The sequence below is a fragment of the Lycorma delicatula genome, chromosome 4 (assembly GCF_047948215.1).
Source record: "Lycorma delicatula isolate Av1 chromosome 4, ASM4794821v1, whole genome shotgun sequence".
Lineage (NCBI taxonomy): Eukaryota > Metazoa > Arthropoda > Insecta > Hemiptera > Fulgoridae > Lycorma > Lycorma delicatula.
Window position 1 is genome coordinate 96,246,248 of NC_134458.1, and position 16,736 is coordinate 96,262,983.

A 16,736-nucleotide genomic window follows, 5' to 3' on the forward strand; every position below is an offset into this window, starting at 1 on the left:
GAAATCTCATTCAGTAAAAATTTATAGGCGAATACAGGAAATTTATGTTTATGAATAGATCAAATATGAGGAAATGGGACATCATAATCAGTGAAGCAAAGATCAAATTTGCATGGCACAGATGATTCTGAATGATTTTTTCTTGTGACTGAAAAACTGAAACAAAAAATTTTAAATGAAATTTGACAATATTAATAAATGATAAAGTTTATTCTCTCAAATTTCAATCACTTTCGATATTGATATAAACAAGAGTACAATGAATTTCTTAAGCATGTTTTTATAGTAATGAAATATGATCTGTCAAAAAACCAGAAAATATATGATAAACAGCAGAGCAGCATTATTCAAGAACCCCTTTAAAACTGAAGAAAGTCAAGCATATTTTGAACACAGGAAAAGAGATAATGAGTGTTTTCTGCATCAGAAAACCCCCAGCTCACTGAATTCATGCCAAATTGAACAGCAATAAATTTGTAATTTTATGATTAAACATTTAACTTAATATTTCTTAGAAACAAAATATTATAGTCTATTATTTTATATAAGTAAACCTTAACATCTGTGAAATTTTTTAATTCAGCAGAAAACTGTTCTACTGAATGAGAATGAATTATTACCAATATATTTACATATAATTTGAGTATTCATGAGTAACATTTTTTTGTTTATTTATATGTCTTTTATATAACATTCCAATATAATGGATTTTAAAATTATTTACTACCATAAACCCTTTAACAGCTCAAAGTTAAAAAATATCAAAAACCTTTGCAATAGAAAATTAATAATAATTGCAATATAATAATTCATCTTCATCATACTCATATTAACTTTTAACTTTATTTACAGTAAAACTACATCCAGATATAATTATAAACTATAACCAGAACAGTCAAACAACAAACTTCATATCGTATTATCATTCCTACTGAACCGTGCAGCTAAGTCTATTACATTTTATTTATATCTATTAAATTCTCTTTGAAATTTTTAATTGATTTATGTAATCAAAGGTCTTGTTATTTTTGATTTTGCATTTCTGGTTACAGTTCACATTTGAGTCTACTCTATACTTTACAAACTTAAAATTTCAAAAATCCATGTTTTTATATTATGAACAAAATAAGAGTAATGATATGCAGATTTGAATTCTAAACATACCTGACTTTAGTAAATATAATTTTAAAGCAGTTGTTTCAGAAAAGGCGCTACAAGCACACTAGGCATCCCTTACTTTTAATATTATTGTTATAAGTATCACCAGCCACTTCAAGGATTCAGCTTAAATAAGATAATACTCATAATCATTAAGCGCATTTTATTACATTTATATTAATATTATGTAGATTTATAAACAATAAAAATGTATATAACTACTATTATTATAATAAACATCTGACAATAGTTACTAGGCATAGTCAACCGAGCCAGCAGTAAAACAACAAAGAATACTGAAACCACTTTTAAAACTTTATGTTAAATGTATGCAGAATACAAGTATACGTATTTTTACATAATATAAAAAATAATCTCTCTAAATACTGCATTAAATGCATTCACCTACCACTAACATTCCACCAACATTGATTTTATATTGGCTCATATTCATATACAAGTCCGTTGCATATGTATTTTTATCTGTTTCAAATACAAATTCCACTGCACAACTGTTAAAAGCAGGAAATGGTGTTTTGGCCAAGAAATTTATTTCATGTCTTCCAGAACCTTCAAGTACCACATCTTCATTAATGGAATGAAAATTGTAATCAGTAGCTAACTGAAACTATAACACAAGAAATCTATAATAAACATGACATAACAAGAATAAATAAGTAAAATACAACTAATTAAATTTGTTAAAAAATCTTATAAATTAAATTTATTTACAAAACTACATATTACATTAATATAAAAAAAAATCATAGTAAAAACAGATAAATTGATAAAGCTCGTATATGCAGCAGTGTGAAGTGGTTTTAAGGTATTTAAACTACCATACTTAAAAGGGCTAATTATCTGAAATATATAATAAATTTTTAGTCTTTCTGTATTTTTGCTTAAGCCATTAATTTTAATTAATTTTTCTATTGTTGTGATAATTTCCCTTGTACTGGTAACTGATACAAAAATTTCCCTGGATGATGTTTTAAGTCAGCTTTAATTATATTATAATCATATCTTGCAAACATACTTGTTCCTTTATACTCTTTTCAATTTAAACAAAAAAATGAATAACTAAAATTACTTATAGTTGATGTGGTCATTTTGTGTCAACTCTGCTTTTGATCCAAAAAGTTATTTTTTATATGAAATAATTTTAAGTTTAGAAAGCCTTTATAATCTCTCCCCAGATATTTACAACCAAGAAACACAACAAAACAATCTCTTTGTAGTGCAGAATTACAAAGTTAGATCATATTAGTATTTTCAGTATAATATTTTTATAACATGAAATCAATGTCAGATAAAGATACTTACATCAAATGACTCATTATAACTTAATAAATTCCCATCAAGTTTTGCACTCAGCTGAAGATTAGTTATGCCAGCACCTTCATATTTTATAACTATTTCCTTTACAGCATCATTTGTAGAAGTAATATTCAGTTCATTTGTCATATTTATTAAATTCTAAAAAGAAATGACAAAAAAGACAAAAAATTTAATTAAACTTAATCATTAAATTTCAGTAATAGCTATTCTATGCTTTAAATTTTACAAAAAAATATACAGAATGTGGAAACTCATCAATATTGAAAACTAAACAAAAAAAAAAACATAGAACTCTTAAAATATTTCTATCAGCATCTGAAGTACAAAAATTTCAATTATTATTCTCTCACCTACTTTACAATATTAACAAATACAAATGAACAAAAAACCAGTAAGTGAAGAAAACCTAAATATTCAAACTAAAATCTACATTACATATGCATTTATCTTGGAACAATATATACTATTATTTATTATGTAAACTTAACCTACCATTCTGCTGGCTTTGAAATTACAAGTCAATTTACCCATAATAGTAAACTTTATTTATTTGTTATTATTATTTCATAGAAGCCTTAATTTTTTTAAGTTGTTAGAAGACTGATTTTAATAACAGTGAAAATCTTATAAAAGCTTAAAAATTTCCTAAACACATACAATTTTTTAAATAAATATAAATAAAATGGTACATGCAGGCAAAGTTGGTATTTTTATCTTTAAATTTACATTACTTTATATAATTACATAAATTTAATTTATTAACTGATTTATATTGCTTGTGAAAGGATAAAAGATATTACAAAAAAATAAAACATATATATATATATACGTAACCTGCAACTGAAGAGAATCCTTCAAGCTAATAATAATAATAGGAAGATCTAGATCACATGTAACATCGTAATTGGAGAGATGATCTGCTTTTTGGAAGCAAATTTCTATATTTCCTCTTGATGATCTATAAAACCCAGTATCAAGTTCAAAAAAACCCCTCCAAATGGCTTTTCTCTCATTCAATTTTAAATGATCTATATTAACTAAATCATCTTCAAAATTTTCAACCATTGCAAATAATGTTTCTTCATCTATCAATGATACTTTATACTTAGCAAAGTTGGGTTCTGGATATTTCATGGCCTGAACTGTTAAACCTATCTGGAAAATGAAACAATTATATTAATATATACAAATATAAAAACAGCAAAAACTAAACTTTAAGTTTATGGAAGATTAACATTTAGTACATTTTTTAAATAAGTTAGATTTCTTTAACAGATTTGAAAAGAATCATTCAGAAATTATCTTATAATTTATACTTCATTATAAAGCTTCCTTTGAAATAACTAATTCTTAAGATTTACACTGCTCAAATGCTTGCATTTAAAACAGAAATATGGGTCTCTACAGAAGGATTTAGGCAATGAACAAAGCATTTCTTCAGAGTATTGTGGAGTAAAGAGGATGAAATGAGAAATGAAATCATACAAAATAGAATCTAGGAATGCAAAGTTTAGGGGAAAGTTAGTTCAGAAATATTGCATACTGGTTTGGATATGTGCAAAGATGGTGAAGAAAAAGCTACTAAAAGGTTGATGCAGTACAGGTAAAAAGGAAAAAGAAGAAGAAAGGAGCCAAAAGTATAAATATTAATGATAAACCAAGGAAAGAGATTTGAGGATCTTTTGAGAATAACACTGGGAACATAGAACAATAAAATGAAAGTAGAACATGGAGTGTACTAGGATAGAAAATTAGAAGTGATTCACAGTGCAACCAAAGGTTTTAACACAGAACTAGATAAAGGAGAAGAATGGAACTCATAACTTCTAAATAAATGTAAAAATCTATGTAATATCTCTTCAACAATGACCACGCCCTAGTTATAATAAAAATCACAACCATGAAGACAACTAGCAAAAGTATGGTAAGAGCTGTTTGCGTCACATACCTATTAATTTCTGAGACCAGCTCTACTAAGGAAATAGTCCTAAATGTTACCACAGGCAGTTGCCACTCCACTGAACCCCAATAAAGAAGCAACTGTCCCACTGGCTACTAGAAGATGCTACTGCGGTGCCACAAATAGTGACACCATAATTATGACATAATTCCCATGACACCTACCCAAGAAAGAAGAGATGAAAAATAATGAAAACAGGAAGACAGAAGAAGAGGTCATCAAAACATCAACCCACAGAGGAGCTTCTAATCAAGGTAGTTTACTAGTTTACTATTTTGCCTGGTATCCTTCAAAAATCAAAAATTGTAATGTTCTTTGTAAGAGAACAAGGAGCCATCACCAGTCAATAAATCTTGGCTAAGAACATCTATTCTTATCAATACTACTTTGGCTTTGAATAAAAGCTAATACATCATCAAAATTTAAAACAGCTTTTATGCTATGACTTATACTACTCTTATACAACAACTTGTGTCAAACACTCATTTGCTCATTCATTCTTGCAACACAAACGAATGAGTGAAACTTAATTATACAGTTTTACACGGGCCTTCGTTCTAATTTAACCATCTATAACTAACACAGTGAGTCAGTTAAATGACAAACACTCACTCATATACGCAAGACTCATCTGTGTGTTGCAATGTAATCATTGTACCAAATGTACTGTCTGATTTCATGAAAATGGTTTGCAGTATTACAAATTATTTTTCTTAAAGGTAATAAAAGATATTTATTTCATATAGCAGTGTTTACATGTTTATTACTTAAAAAAAGGAATTTTTTGCCTTCATATAATGCTTACCAACAGCACTAGCTATCAATTAGTTTTCATTAATATGATCTGATACCTAAAAAATATGACCACCACAAAAGTAATTAAAAATGAAATTACAATATTCAGAACAAAAATTGTTTTCAATATAAATCACATAAAAAAAGTGATTACATTAGTGTATATTCTTATGTAATAATTGTTTACTTTTATCATAAAAAATAATAATACTAATATACTCTAAAATCATAATGTGTATAATACAATATAGTACTACAATAATCTATATATTATATTGTAAAACTGTATGTAGAACACGCACACTTGATTGCACCTTGTGGATCAAGTTTATTCATCACACTGCTGTAACTATTCAAATAACAATAATACAAATTAAAAAATATTTAAGTCTTTCATTATAATGTACTGTATGTATAATATTCAAAAGATATATAATACTTCACAAATAGAAATACTAAAACTGTAATTATCAACTTCCCTGAAAATCATTTTTAAAAATTCAACTAAAGGAATGAATATTTTTTGTAAAAATAAATAAATCCTCCCAATTTTTGGCTCATGTAATTATGAAAAGTTCCTAAACAAAATGTAATTTTTCAGAATTTTCAGGCTGAAAATCTTTGAGTAGGACTTAAATTAATCAGGTATTGTCATTTATTCTTAAATTCCAATTACACAACTCAGCACAATTGCAGGAATCAGCATATGTGCTCATATAATCATTGCGGAAGGATTATTTTATCTTTAATAGGTGGTTTATAATTTTTTTATCACTTTTCCATTTCATATGGCCTTTGACAGAAATGACCCTAGTTGAATAACTTTTTTTACCGATATGATAAAAATTAATGAAACTATATTAACAATTCACATTTTATTAGAGTTGAATAAATATCTTATGACGCGAAAGCAGAATCAAATAAGACACTGATAAATAGCAACCAAGACAGTCGTTTAATTCTGATGATCCATAAATCACACCTGTTAAAGGTGATCTCAGATGTTCATATAATCAACTTTTATATTTATTAAAATAATAAAAACAATTAAATTCAACATTTTTTTGTAGATATAAGACCTGCTAATGAACTTACACATTAGACAACCTTAAATGCCTACTACTTCTACAACATGAAAAATATATTTAAACAAATTAAGACTGTCTGAAAGTTGATTGATTATTTTATTTAATTAAATACTGCATAACGATTTTTAGTCCTCTATTTCCATATCTTGCTTTCTTTTTTTAGTTTGATTTAATGTCATCTTTTTAGTCCAATTTATTTATTTGTTTTTTTGACAATTGTGTGTTTTAATTTTTGTAATTGTTTTTATTATTTAATACTTTTTAATGATCACTAAGAAGAATTCATGATTTGAAAACTTATGAATATAACATATTTAACATACGGAGCCAAATGAGGAAATTGTAAACATTTCAATCTATTCATTTCATTGGCACATATCAATCTAAACTTACAGATTTCTCAAGCAATTGAGTTCCTCGAGAGGCATTTTATTGCATGGATCATACAGCAAATTTCTGGGATCCAAACAAATAATAGCTTAACTTTCCAATTGTCTCAGATGACTCATGCTATGTAGGCCTAGCCCTTGGCAAAGATGTGTGCTCAGATCTATGACAGCTCTATCTAGGCTAGTCCCTTGTAGTCTATGTACCGTCACAGCCCAGCACAATATTAATGGCAGCATACGCCGTTCCGCTTTGCCCTATCCCCTTAAAGCATCAAATTGAGCAATAATGGACTAGATTCTCAACACCAACACCATTACCTCTAATCGTACTGTCATCAAACTCTACAAAGACCCATTTGTCGGAGGTCATTAGGTTCATGCTGGTCTCAGTTTAGCGCAGGCCACTCATTTTTCTGAGTACATCAGTTAATTTTTATTCTGGTTTGGTTTCATCATGATTTTATATTATACTAGCAAATACCCATTTGAATCTTGAAAATCAGAAGATCGGTTCCAATTATAACAACATTTGCAAAAACTGTGATCTGTAGATCGAGTATAACTGATTCATGCGAAAGTTAGCCTTTAACCTACTAACAAATACCCCCATTTGAATTTTTAAAGTCAGAAGATTGTTTGCAGAGATATTACAAAAGCACTTTATTGTACCTCCCAAAACAGCGCCCCAGGGGCATCCTGTTTGTTACCAGATGAAGATGATCAGTCTGGCCTTGTATGAGGTGCTTGCATCATCTCATCACTCTAGCCTCATCCACAGTCCCTATGAAAAGCCCATTATTATTAAAAATAATTTTTTTAAATTTATTTAATACTACTTTAACATAAATTTAATTCTATTATTTTTGTAATATTATTCGTTTGATTGATTTGAATTTTTCAGTTCAAAACCAGCTAACATAGTGATAGAGGCTCACAGTTCACAGTTCATTAATTCAATTCATTAAAGTTTGTGTTTCAACCGGCAAATCTCCATTACTATATATATATATATATATAAACATATTTTTTATATATATACATATACATATTTATACAGACTATGACACTCCTAGTAATGTAAGGATTCCATTTGCGGGGTCATAAATCTAAATTGGTTTGGCCATTGAGCTGTTGCAGTGGAACAAACATACATACACCATAAATAAATACATTATACTCATTTTTGGGCAGTTGTGTAATAATACACTACAGAAATAATAAAATATGCTAAGTTTTATTTACAAGGCAATGAAAATAAAAAACTTACTTTTTTTTCAGCAGCAATAATTGAAGCAGCTATATCAATACGATCTGAGTAAATTAGTTTTACTATAGCACCAATTTTACTGAGCATTTCAACAGGTAGATAAACAATTCCAATATACTCAATATCATGCCATGTTGAATAACGGGCTTTACCAGTAACACCAACCATCAATTTATTCCATCCACATCTGAAATCTACCTGTAGAGATCAATGATTATAAACAAAATTTTATAAACTAGTTTTATGAAATTTTTTTAAAATTAAATTCATTAAAATAATATTTGAAAATTAAGTTTGCATAAGGTAAAAAAATAAGTATTTTAAATTACTATAATTATGCATAAACTTTTTTGTGCTCCATCACATACTTTTTACACATCTAAACTTTTTTATGAATGTTCTGACATTAGCTGGTAATGGCAGACAATTATTTACTGTTGTCTTTTAATTTGACAACACTGTAGTAAACTAAAAAAATTGCCTATAAATAGGTACATACAAAGAATAATTAATTACTAAAATATTATACTTACATTTTCAGAATTAATTTTTCCAACAAATAATGTATCATCTATGAAACTTATTGCAGTAAATACATGAAGTTTCATATCAAAATCATAAAAATTATTAAAAACATAAAGTACTTCTATACCAGTGGATGAAACAGGACCTTTAACTTCAGCTATAACGTGCCTTTTTGAAGCAGAGTAACCAACTCGACCATATAACCTCTCATAATTTTCATAAGGCGTTAGTATTTTAAAATACAACTGGCTTTCATACAATTTCTTAAAGGAGCCTATAAAAAAATCACATTAATTAAAATATAGGTACATTAAAATTACATAAATTATCATTAGTTACATAAATAATTATATAAATTACATAAATTTATAATTATCATAAATTACATAAGTTATCAATAGAGTGTAGAATGCTTAATATTATATGATTGGGATGTGTATGTTTAAGGTATTTAATTTCTTAGAAACCTGGTTATTGTGAAGTATACTGTTTAGAGGACTGTCCAGATAATCTGTTTCTGGTCTGGGAACTGGAAACTAGATCGGCTAGTTCATAAGCCAAACTTGCAGTTGAAGTACCTATCAGCCAAAGCCAGGCATGCTGCACCATATAAAATCTAATTTAAATATTTCTATACAAAACTGTTAACTTTTTAAATGATAAAACAAACCAGGCTTTAATATTTCAATGTAGAGTCAGTTCTAGAAGCACTGGTTTTACAAATCCTCAGCATGAATCTGGATACCCACAAAACCCAAAATAGAAAAGAATCAACAATAAGGACAAGGGGTAGACTCTGAGATAGGTTGTTATACTGACAGAGGAGGAAATGCAGTATGCAATAAACAACCTGACCGAGAGGATAATTCAAGACACCTCCAAGCAATGGGCATTTTACCCTAATCACAATCCCTCAGAAAGTCAGGATATTTTCAATCAGAATAGAAGCCCACATTATTGATTTTGTTTCAACCAGCTTAAATATATACTTCAACAGAAATTGATATTCTTGCAAAAATTAAAGAGCTACCTGAGAAGAAGTGCACTGTTCCTAAAGAAAAAACACCCAGAACAGGAGGTCTGTCGAAGTCCAACTGAAAATAAACTGTTTGGCTATAGCCCCAATAAAGGATCAGAAATGGCATAGGACTAATGGTTTTATAGCCAGTACAAACCACTCAGGCCCATAAGACCTGCTGAATAGGGTTACTGATAGATATACATATTTTAAAAATATTTTTTAAATTTATTTCACCCTATTGTTACTCAGATTAATGCAAAAATATCAGGACAGATAGTAGAAGTAATTGGGAGATTTTACCAGAGAATTTAGTTAAGTGATTAGCGCGTAACCTACGACACTTAAATACTGTAAACTAAAAAATTATGCTCACTGTCATGAACAAAAAAATTTACAAGTAAAAAAAATTACCTTTTATAATAGTTGAAAATGATTTATCATTAAAAACAAACAGCATGTTACTTTTCAGTTTATTACCAGTAATTGTTTTGACTGAAACATCAAGTTGGCAGTTAGATAATGCATTAAACGGTGTTTTTATTTTTATACTACCACAAGAATCAGTAATATTATTAGTTGTATTTATATATCCATTGCTATCAAAACGAAGAACATGTTCTATAGAAGACTGCAACAAAATTATTCAATTATATTAATTTCATTTACATCAAATTTTATACATAAAATAATCACTTTATTCACAAAACAATTGAGATCAGTGTTATATACAAAATATACATATGAAATGTTACTTTTCTTAAACACATCTATTTTTTACATTACACCAGACTGATTTCAATCATTCCATAAGTAATAGAAAACAATATGTCATTTAAAAATTGGCAAAACATTTTTTTCTTGGTCATTTTTATTAGTTTTATAAAACAAAGTTCTTTCCGATCAAAGAAATGTATTGTAAGTTGTTCAATTCAGTAGATAATCAATCAGCTTTTTAACTGTCCATTATTATTATATTTATTAATTTTCATTCCTGTTTAAAACTACTCTAGCTAAAAAAAAAAAAGTAGTTTTGTATTACAAAAGATTCACACTTTGAACTTGGGGGTAATTTTAGTTATTATTGTTTCTCTTTTTATAAAGTATTTACTTCCTCTGACATCTTTTTTTATCAACAACTGCAGTATAATTAAATTTTAAGAGCTTTTAAATCAAATTCACAAAATCCTTTCAGATCCTTTCATTTAGAAGAGGTATTAATCTTTTAACATGGAAAGTCTAAAGTTAATTATTTTTTGTTTTAAAAAGAAACAATGAAACTTATCTTAGAATTAAATCAGTCTACTCCACAACTGCCCACTTTGTACTTTACCTATTACATTTCTTTTGTTTTTAATTAGTGATAGTTACGTTTCTTTCAAAAAGTCTCATCTTTTTTTATATTAAACTCAGACACATTATAATGAAATATAAAACTCAAACAGTTGAAGAACTGATGCGCAAATATAATGAATAGCTAGCTTTTATTGTGGATAATTCAGAGTAAATGCAATAAATAGTAAATTAATTATAAAAGATTTATGTATAAGGACAATGAATAGGCTAGTAACATAAAGATTGCAGTAGAACTCTTCCTATATTATCAACTTCAAGTTTTCCCTGAAGCTACAGGTCTAATAATCAGTAGCAGTGGCAATTTATGAATTCTTTTTGTATCATCATTAATAAAGCATTACAGCAAACCTAGACATGAAATATGTCACCTGTTTTTAGACATGGCCAATTTTATATTGCTTTGTCACATACTTGTTCTAAAGAAATAAAATAATAAATAAATCACTGCATAAACAGAACTTTGAAATATCTTTAAAAAATGCAAAATTTTGTAGAGCAAAATAACAAATTATAGTAACTTTTTATTATCATTTTTTGAAATCAGATTCATGATTCCCAGAGGAAAGTAGAAAGGCGTAAAAGCACAATTAAATTTTGCCAAAAGCTTTCATTGAAGCAATAACAGTAGTATTCAGAGAATTTACCTAATGAGAAGATACTGCCATGTGGCAGTCATGTGAATAATTAAAACTCAAATGAGACTATCAGCTATTTGTATATCTCAATTACAAAAAAACAGTTTTTTTGAGCAGCCTGAAAAATTCCAAATAGGTGTTCAAGATGCTGTTACCATATTTAATGAAGGAACTTTTAAGAAAACAAAGGTATTACATAAACTAGGGTTTAATGCAAGAGTGAATGCTATGACAGAAGATAAAGGTTACAGAAGATAAATGAAAATCATTTATGAAAAGCAAAATTCACAAAACTTCACAAAAGAGGCTAGTTAAAAAAGAAAATGACGCTAGAATGTAAAGGTGATGATGAATACATTAGTTATCAATAGGTTTTTACTAGAGTTAAGAAAAAATTTTAATTTTATACTAACATTTCAGAAAATTTGCTTCTTCACATTTAGGAACTATCTCAGCTTCTGATAAAGACATGGTTCTTTTTTAATTTTGTTCAGCTAACTGAGCTTAATAAACAAGACTAAAATGAAATCCATAAAATGTTTTAGAATTGTAAAAAAGTAAATATAAGCTAAAAATAAAATTGTAACAATGATGTGTGAAACTAAGTACTTTTTTTCTAAATTGTAATGAGTCACATTTACAACCTGTTTTAATTTATAAGGTAACCATTTTTTAAATGCTATCTGTTGATGAATCAAGGTTAAATTAAAATCTAATGCTGTACCAAGAATGATCTTTGGGCCTACTTAATGACTTACATTCAAACAATGTTGTTCTATGGACTTCCACAAGCCTACTGTTTCCATTACTGGCATTATACTGATAATTATAAATGATCAACTTTCTTTCAAAAATCATTCTAACAAACAAATATCTGTTTTATGAAGTCTGCTTAGAATATTAACTATTGTTACACAAATAAATAATGAAGGAACTATCATTAATTGTATAACTTTAAAGTGACTGCTTTTAGATTTCATATTCTCTTACTACCATAAATCTAATGACTTTCTTTTATAGCCTAAAAACACTTCTGATTTTTTTTAGATGATACCTAAAACAGTATTAAGAATTGTATATATGAGAAATAGTTATTACTAACCTATTACCTATTTAAGGTAAATAATAAACCTACAAACCAATTTTTTCCTATTTTTATGAGTTAATGATATGGTTAAATGGTGAAAATTTAATTAAAAAGTCTTCAATGATTTTAAAATAAAATGCATCAAACAGGATAAAAAATAGATTAAACAAAAACCATGTAGACATTAGAGTTATGACAATACTCTATCTTTGAAAAACCGACAAATGATCTCTATACTTTTTATTAATAAATTGAGTAAATGTATCACTAAAGAAAAAATACAACATTAATTTAATACATCTACAATATACCTGCAAAATAAGAACTGTTTGATACTTTCCATCAGTCTGAAAATGACTCAATTTTGCTTGCATAGGTTTGATATCACTTGCTGAACTATTTATTCCAGCATCAAACAATACATCAATAAACTTGTCATTAACCAAATATATAGCATTTAAGCCACAATTTATACTTTGATCTTTCATCCAAATTAATGAAGCATTTGACATTACACCATAATCCATCCAATGAAACCTGTAAGTAATAAAACAAAACTACTTACACACTCAAGACATAAAAATTAAAATTTCTAAAGAAAATGTTAACATAATAGAAATATCAGAAAGCCATTCTTAAACAAAAGTTACGATAACAATATCGTAGAGTGTCACTATTAAAAAAATACTAGTAGCAAAACATTCTTTTTCTTCCACTTACTCTTATCCAATAACCTGGGTTGGATAATGGATCATATACCTTCTGCTTGTTTTATCCCTCCACTACTCCTCCTATATTACATTTTCCACCTCTATACCCCTATCCATAATAATCTCCTTTGATCTAGCCACTTTACCTTCTTCTTTGATCTTCCTATTTGTCTCCTCTTGTTTATCTCCAACTTCAACATACTTCTTTGCTCATTCTATTAACAGATCTAAACCTTAGTCTTGCTCTCCTTAACTTGTCTAACAAAATCTTTGTATTTTGACAGCCCTTACTTCTACATTCTCATGCAAACCCTCTTTATTGTGCCTAATACACACTTAAGAAATCTCATCTCCATAGCTTGAAGTTTACTTTCCTTCTCTTGTAATTTAATGGAAGCAAAATATTGCCACACTAAATATAAGAATTTAGCCACATAAAAAAAAAAAAAAAAAAAAAAAAAAAAAAAAAAAAAAAAAAAAACACTAAAAATAAAACAAATTAGCCAGATGAATTAAAGGGGTTTTTCTAAAATGAAGGATAAAATATTTAATGAGGCACTAAGCAGAAATATATTCAGTATTTCTATATTGAAGAATGATGGAAAGTACGAAGGTCATTCAAATATAAACCAGAATTTTGACGTATGGACTGAGGAAGAACAGTGAATATGGTGGGGTGCTGTGGGTAATTAGTTAGGTATGTGTGAAAGGGAGCAACCAACCAGCCATGCTCATAGGTCACAATCCCACGTCAGTAGCAGAATGTCTGAGCAGGAGATACCAGCATCCATTGAAAAACAAATTATAATCTGATGTCAAGCCAACAAAAATATCAAATCCTCTGAAACTTTTACTTGACTTCAGTACAGTTCAGTGATGCCACCCTATCAAAAACTCAAGTGTTTGATTTGGGCTAAAAATTTGGAAGTGGCCGTGATGTAGTGGAAAATGAAAGTCACAAACGTCGTCCACGGACGAATGTCAATGATGACAACATTCAGGCCATTCATGACCTTATGGAAAGTAACCACCGCATAACCATCACTGAAACTGCATCAGAAGTGGGCATAAGTGTTAGGAGGGTGCAATGTTGTCAGGCACTCTTGGATACACAAAGTGTTGGTGAGGTGGGTTCCACATCTTCTCACTGAGGCACAGAGAAATGTCTGGAAAAATATCTGTTAGTGGCTTCTGAATCTCTTTGAGGAAGGAGGTATTTTTGGACTGCATTGTGACCTGCAACTAAACATGGGTCCATCACTACACCCTGGAAAGCAGGGACAAGTATGGAACGGTGGAATAGTGGGAGCACCGATCAAAGCCAAAAATGCTTGTCAGCTGGAAAAATTCTGGTAACTGTGGTTTGGGATTGAAAAGGTGTGCTGTTGCTTGATTTCCTGCAAGAACGAAGAATGGTAAATGCGACATACTACTGCCAGTTTTTGGATGATATCAGGACTGCTTATTGCAGTAAATGATGTAGGCAACCAATTTGCAACATCCTCCTTCTCCATGAAAACATAAAACCACATACAACAGCCCTGACCCTTGATAAACTCACTAAAATTCATTCTACACCTCTTGAATGCCCGCCATACAGTCCAGACATGTCACCATGTGATTTCCACATGTTTGATTTGCTGAAAGAAGCTTTAGGAGGAAAAAGATTCAAAGACAATGCCACAATCGAGCATTATGTGCACAATTGGTTGTTGGGGCAGTCATCTTCTTTTTCTTGATCAGAAAGCTACCTACACGGTGGAGAAAATGTATTTTTGTTGAAGGAAACTATGTAGAAAAATAAGGTAATTTATTAGTAATTTTATCTAATATCAATAAAGCTATGTAAACAAAGTCTGGTTTATATTTGAATGACCCTCATAAAACTAAAAGGCAAGCAAGATTTTTAATACTCCCAAATTGCAGATAAAAATTCTCTCATCAGTTAAACATTTTCTAATTCACCTGAATATTCATCACTTTATTTTTAATACAACTTTTTTTTTAATTTAGTCAATTTTTTTATTTAGCAAAGTAATTTTTAACACCAAATACATTTGTACATGTTAACATGAAATAAAAAAAATTAAATTCCTATTAAAATGTTTTTATTCCATTAAGTAATAAAAAAAGTGCAAAAAACATAAAGAAAATAATATGGAGAAAGTACAAAAACAATAAAAAAATCATTAAGAGATTAAAATTTTGAATGTGGTTTAAGTTAATTAATAATAAACTTTGTACAGTGGTGGTAAAAACCAACTATAAATAAAATTAGGGGGCTGACCTAGAAAGAAAATTTACAGGAGAATGTAAGTCATGTAAAACAATAATACTGGCTCTATTGTATTGTTACCATATATATGCCTAACTTAATATCGGCGGATGGCAATAGTAGCAGCTCAGATGTCAGCAGAAGAACAGTACACAGATACGCTTGCACAAGCAACACTCCTACCATGCAGATGACCATGCAGTTCTCCCACCATAGCAGCACTGCAGTCCCACCACTCTTAGGCTTCAATAAAAGAGCATGAACAAGAGTGAATTTTTAATTCATTGTAGACCACCACCTGGAGAAGACCAAGAAGAAGAAGAAGTTGGAAGAAGACAGAAGTTCCCTGGCCGCCTCAACGTCCCAGCAGATGCCAACATCCTTGCCAGAGCAGCAGACCTGGCTGGCCCGCCGCAGGAGCTGCTGGACATGGATGTTACCTTCCTGCTCTAGTTTGCCGGGCTTCAATCGCCCTGGCCAATGAACTCAGCAGCAGGAGCCGACCCAGCGGGGGATTGCTTGGCAAGAACCGCCTCGGCCATGCCAGTGAAAGATGACCAATGCCAACCCAACACTATGGGGCTCTGGGGGCCACCACTGCCACACTGTAGTGGGGACCCAACTGCCGCTTAGGGGAAGCCTGGTCTGATTTCAATGTACAAGCTGCAACTCCCCAACTACAGCCAAGTCGACTTCACAGGAGATCAGCTTCCGAACCCAACAGTTCTTCTCAGAGCTAATGCAAAAAATGACCCTTTTCAGGACTACCACAAAGTTATAAATCACAATGGGCCATCGAAGCCAATCAACAACAAAAACGGTCCTTTCTGGGGCTATCACAAGGTTATAAATTATGAGCCGTCGAAGCCAATCGACAGCAACAACAGCCCTTCTCAGGGCTACTGCAAGGCTATAAAGTGCTACGTGCCAACGAAGCCATTCGGCGTCAGTATCAATCTTAAGAACCTATTTCATACAGTTGAATCAGTTTTTGTGAATAGTGTTGTCACTTCTTAAACTCAAACTTGTGAAAGTCAAATCATTTTTTTATGTTATGAAAATGATTATATAGTAATAGGAAAAGGATTTTGTCTATGATTATTTGTAATTTTAAACAAAATGTACACTGAAATAA

At 29.7% G+C, this 16,736-nt stretch overlaps 1 protein-coding gene across 3 annotated transcripts in view; it reads right to left on the reverse strand.

Annotated features, from left to right (window-relative positions):
- The window catches only part of Apoltp (Apolipoprotein lipid transfer particle), a 262,249-nt gene that overhangs the window by 152,418 nt on the left and 93,095 nt on the right, over positions 1-16,736 (reverse strand). For all 3 annotated transcript variants that reach the window (XM_075363702.1, XM_075363703.1, XM_075363701.1), the window contains 7 exons: positions 12,928-13,153; positions 9,953-10,169; positions 8,529-8,794; positions 7,996-8,193; positions 3,331-3,651; positions 2,482-2,634; positions 1,568-1,786 (listed from right to left, as the gene is read on the reverse strand). In XM_075363702.1, coding sequence (XP_075219817.1) covers positions 1,568-1,786; positions 2,482-2,634; positions 3,331-3,651; positions 7,996-8,193; positions 8,529-8,794; positions 9,953-10,169; positions 12,928-13,153 — 1,600 coding nt within the window. The remainder of the gene's footprint in view (positions 1-1,567; positions 1,787-2,481; positions 2,635-3,330; positions 3,652-7,995; positions 8,194-8,528; positions 8,795-9,952; positions 10,170-12,927; positions 13,154-16,736) is intronic.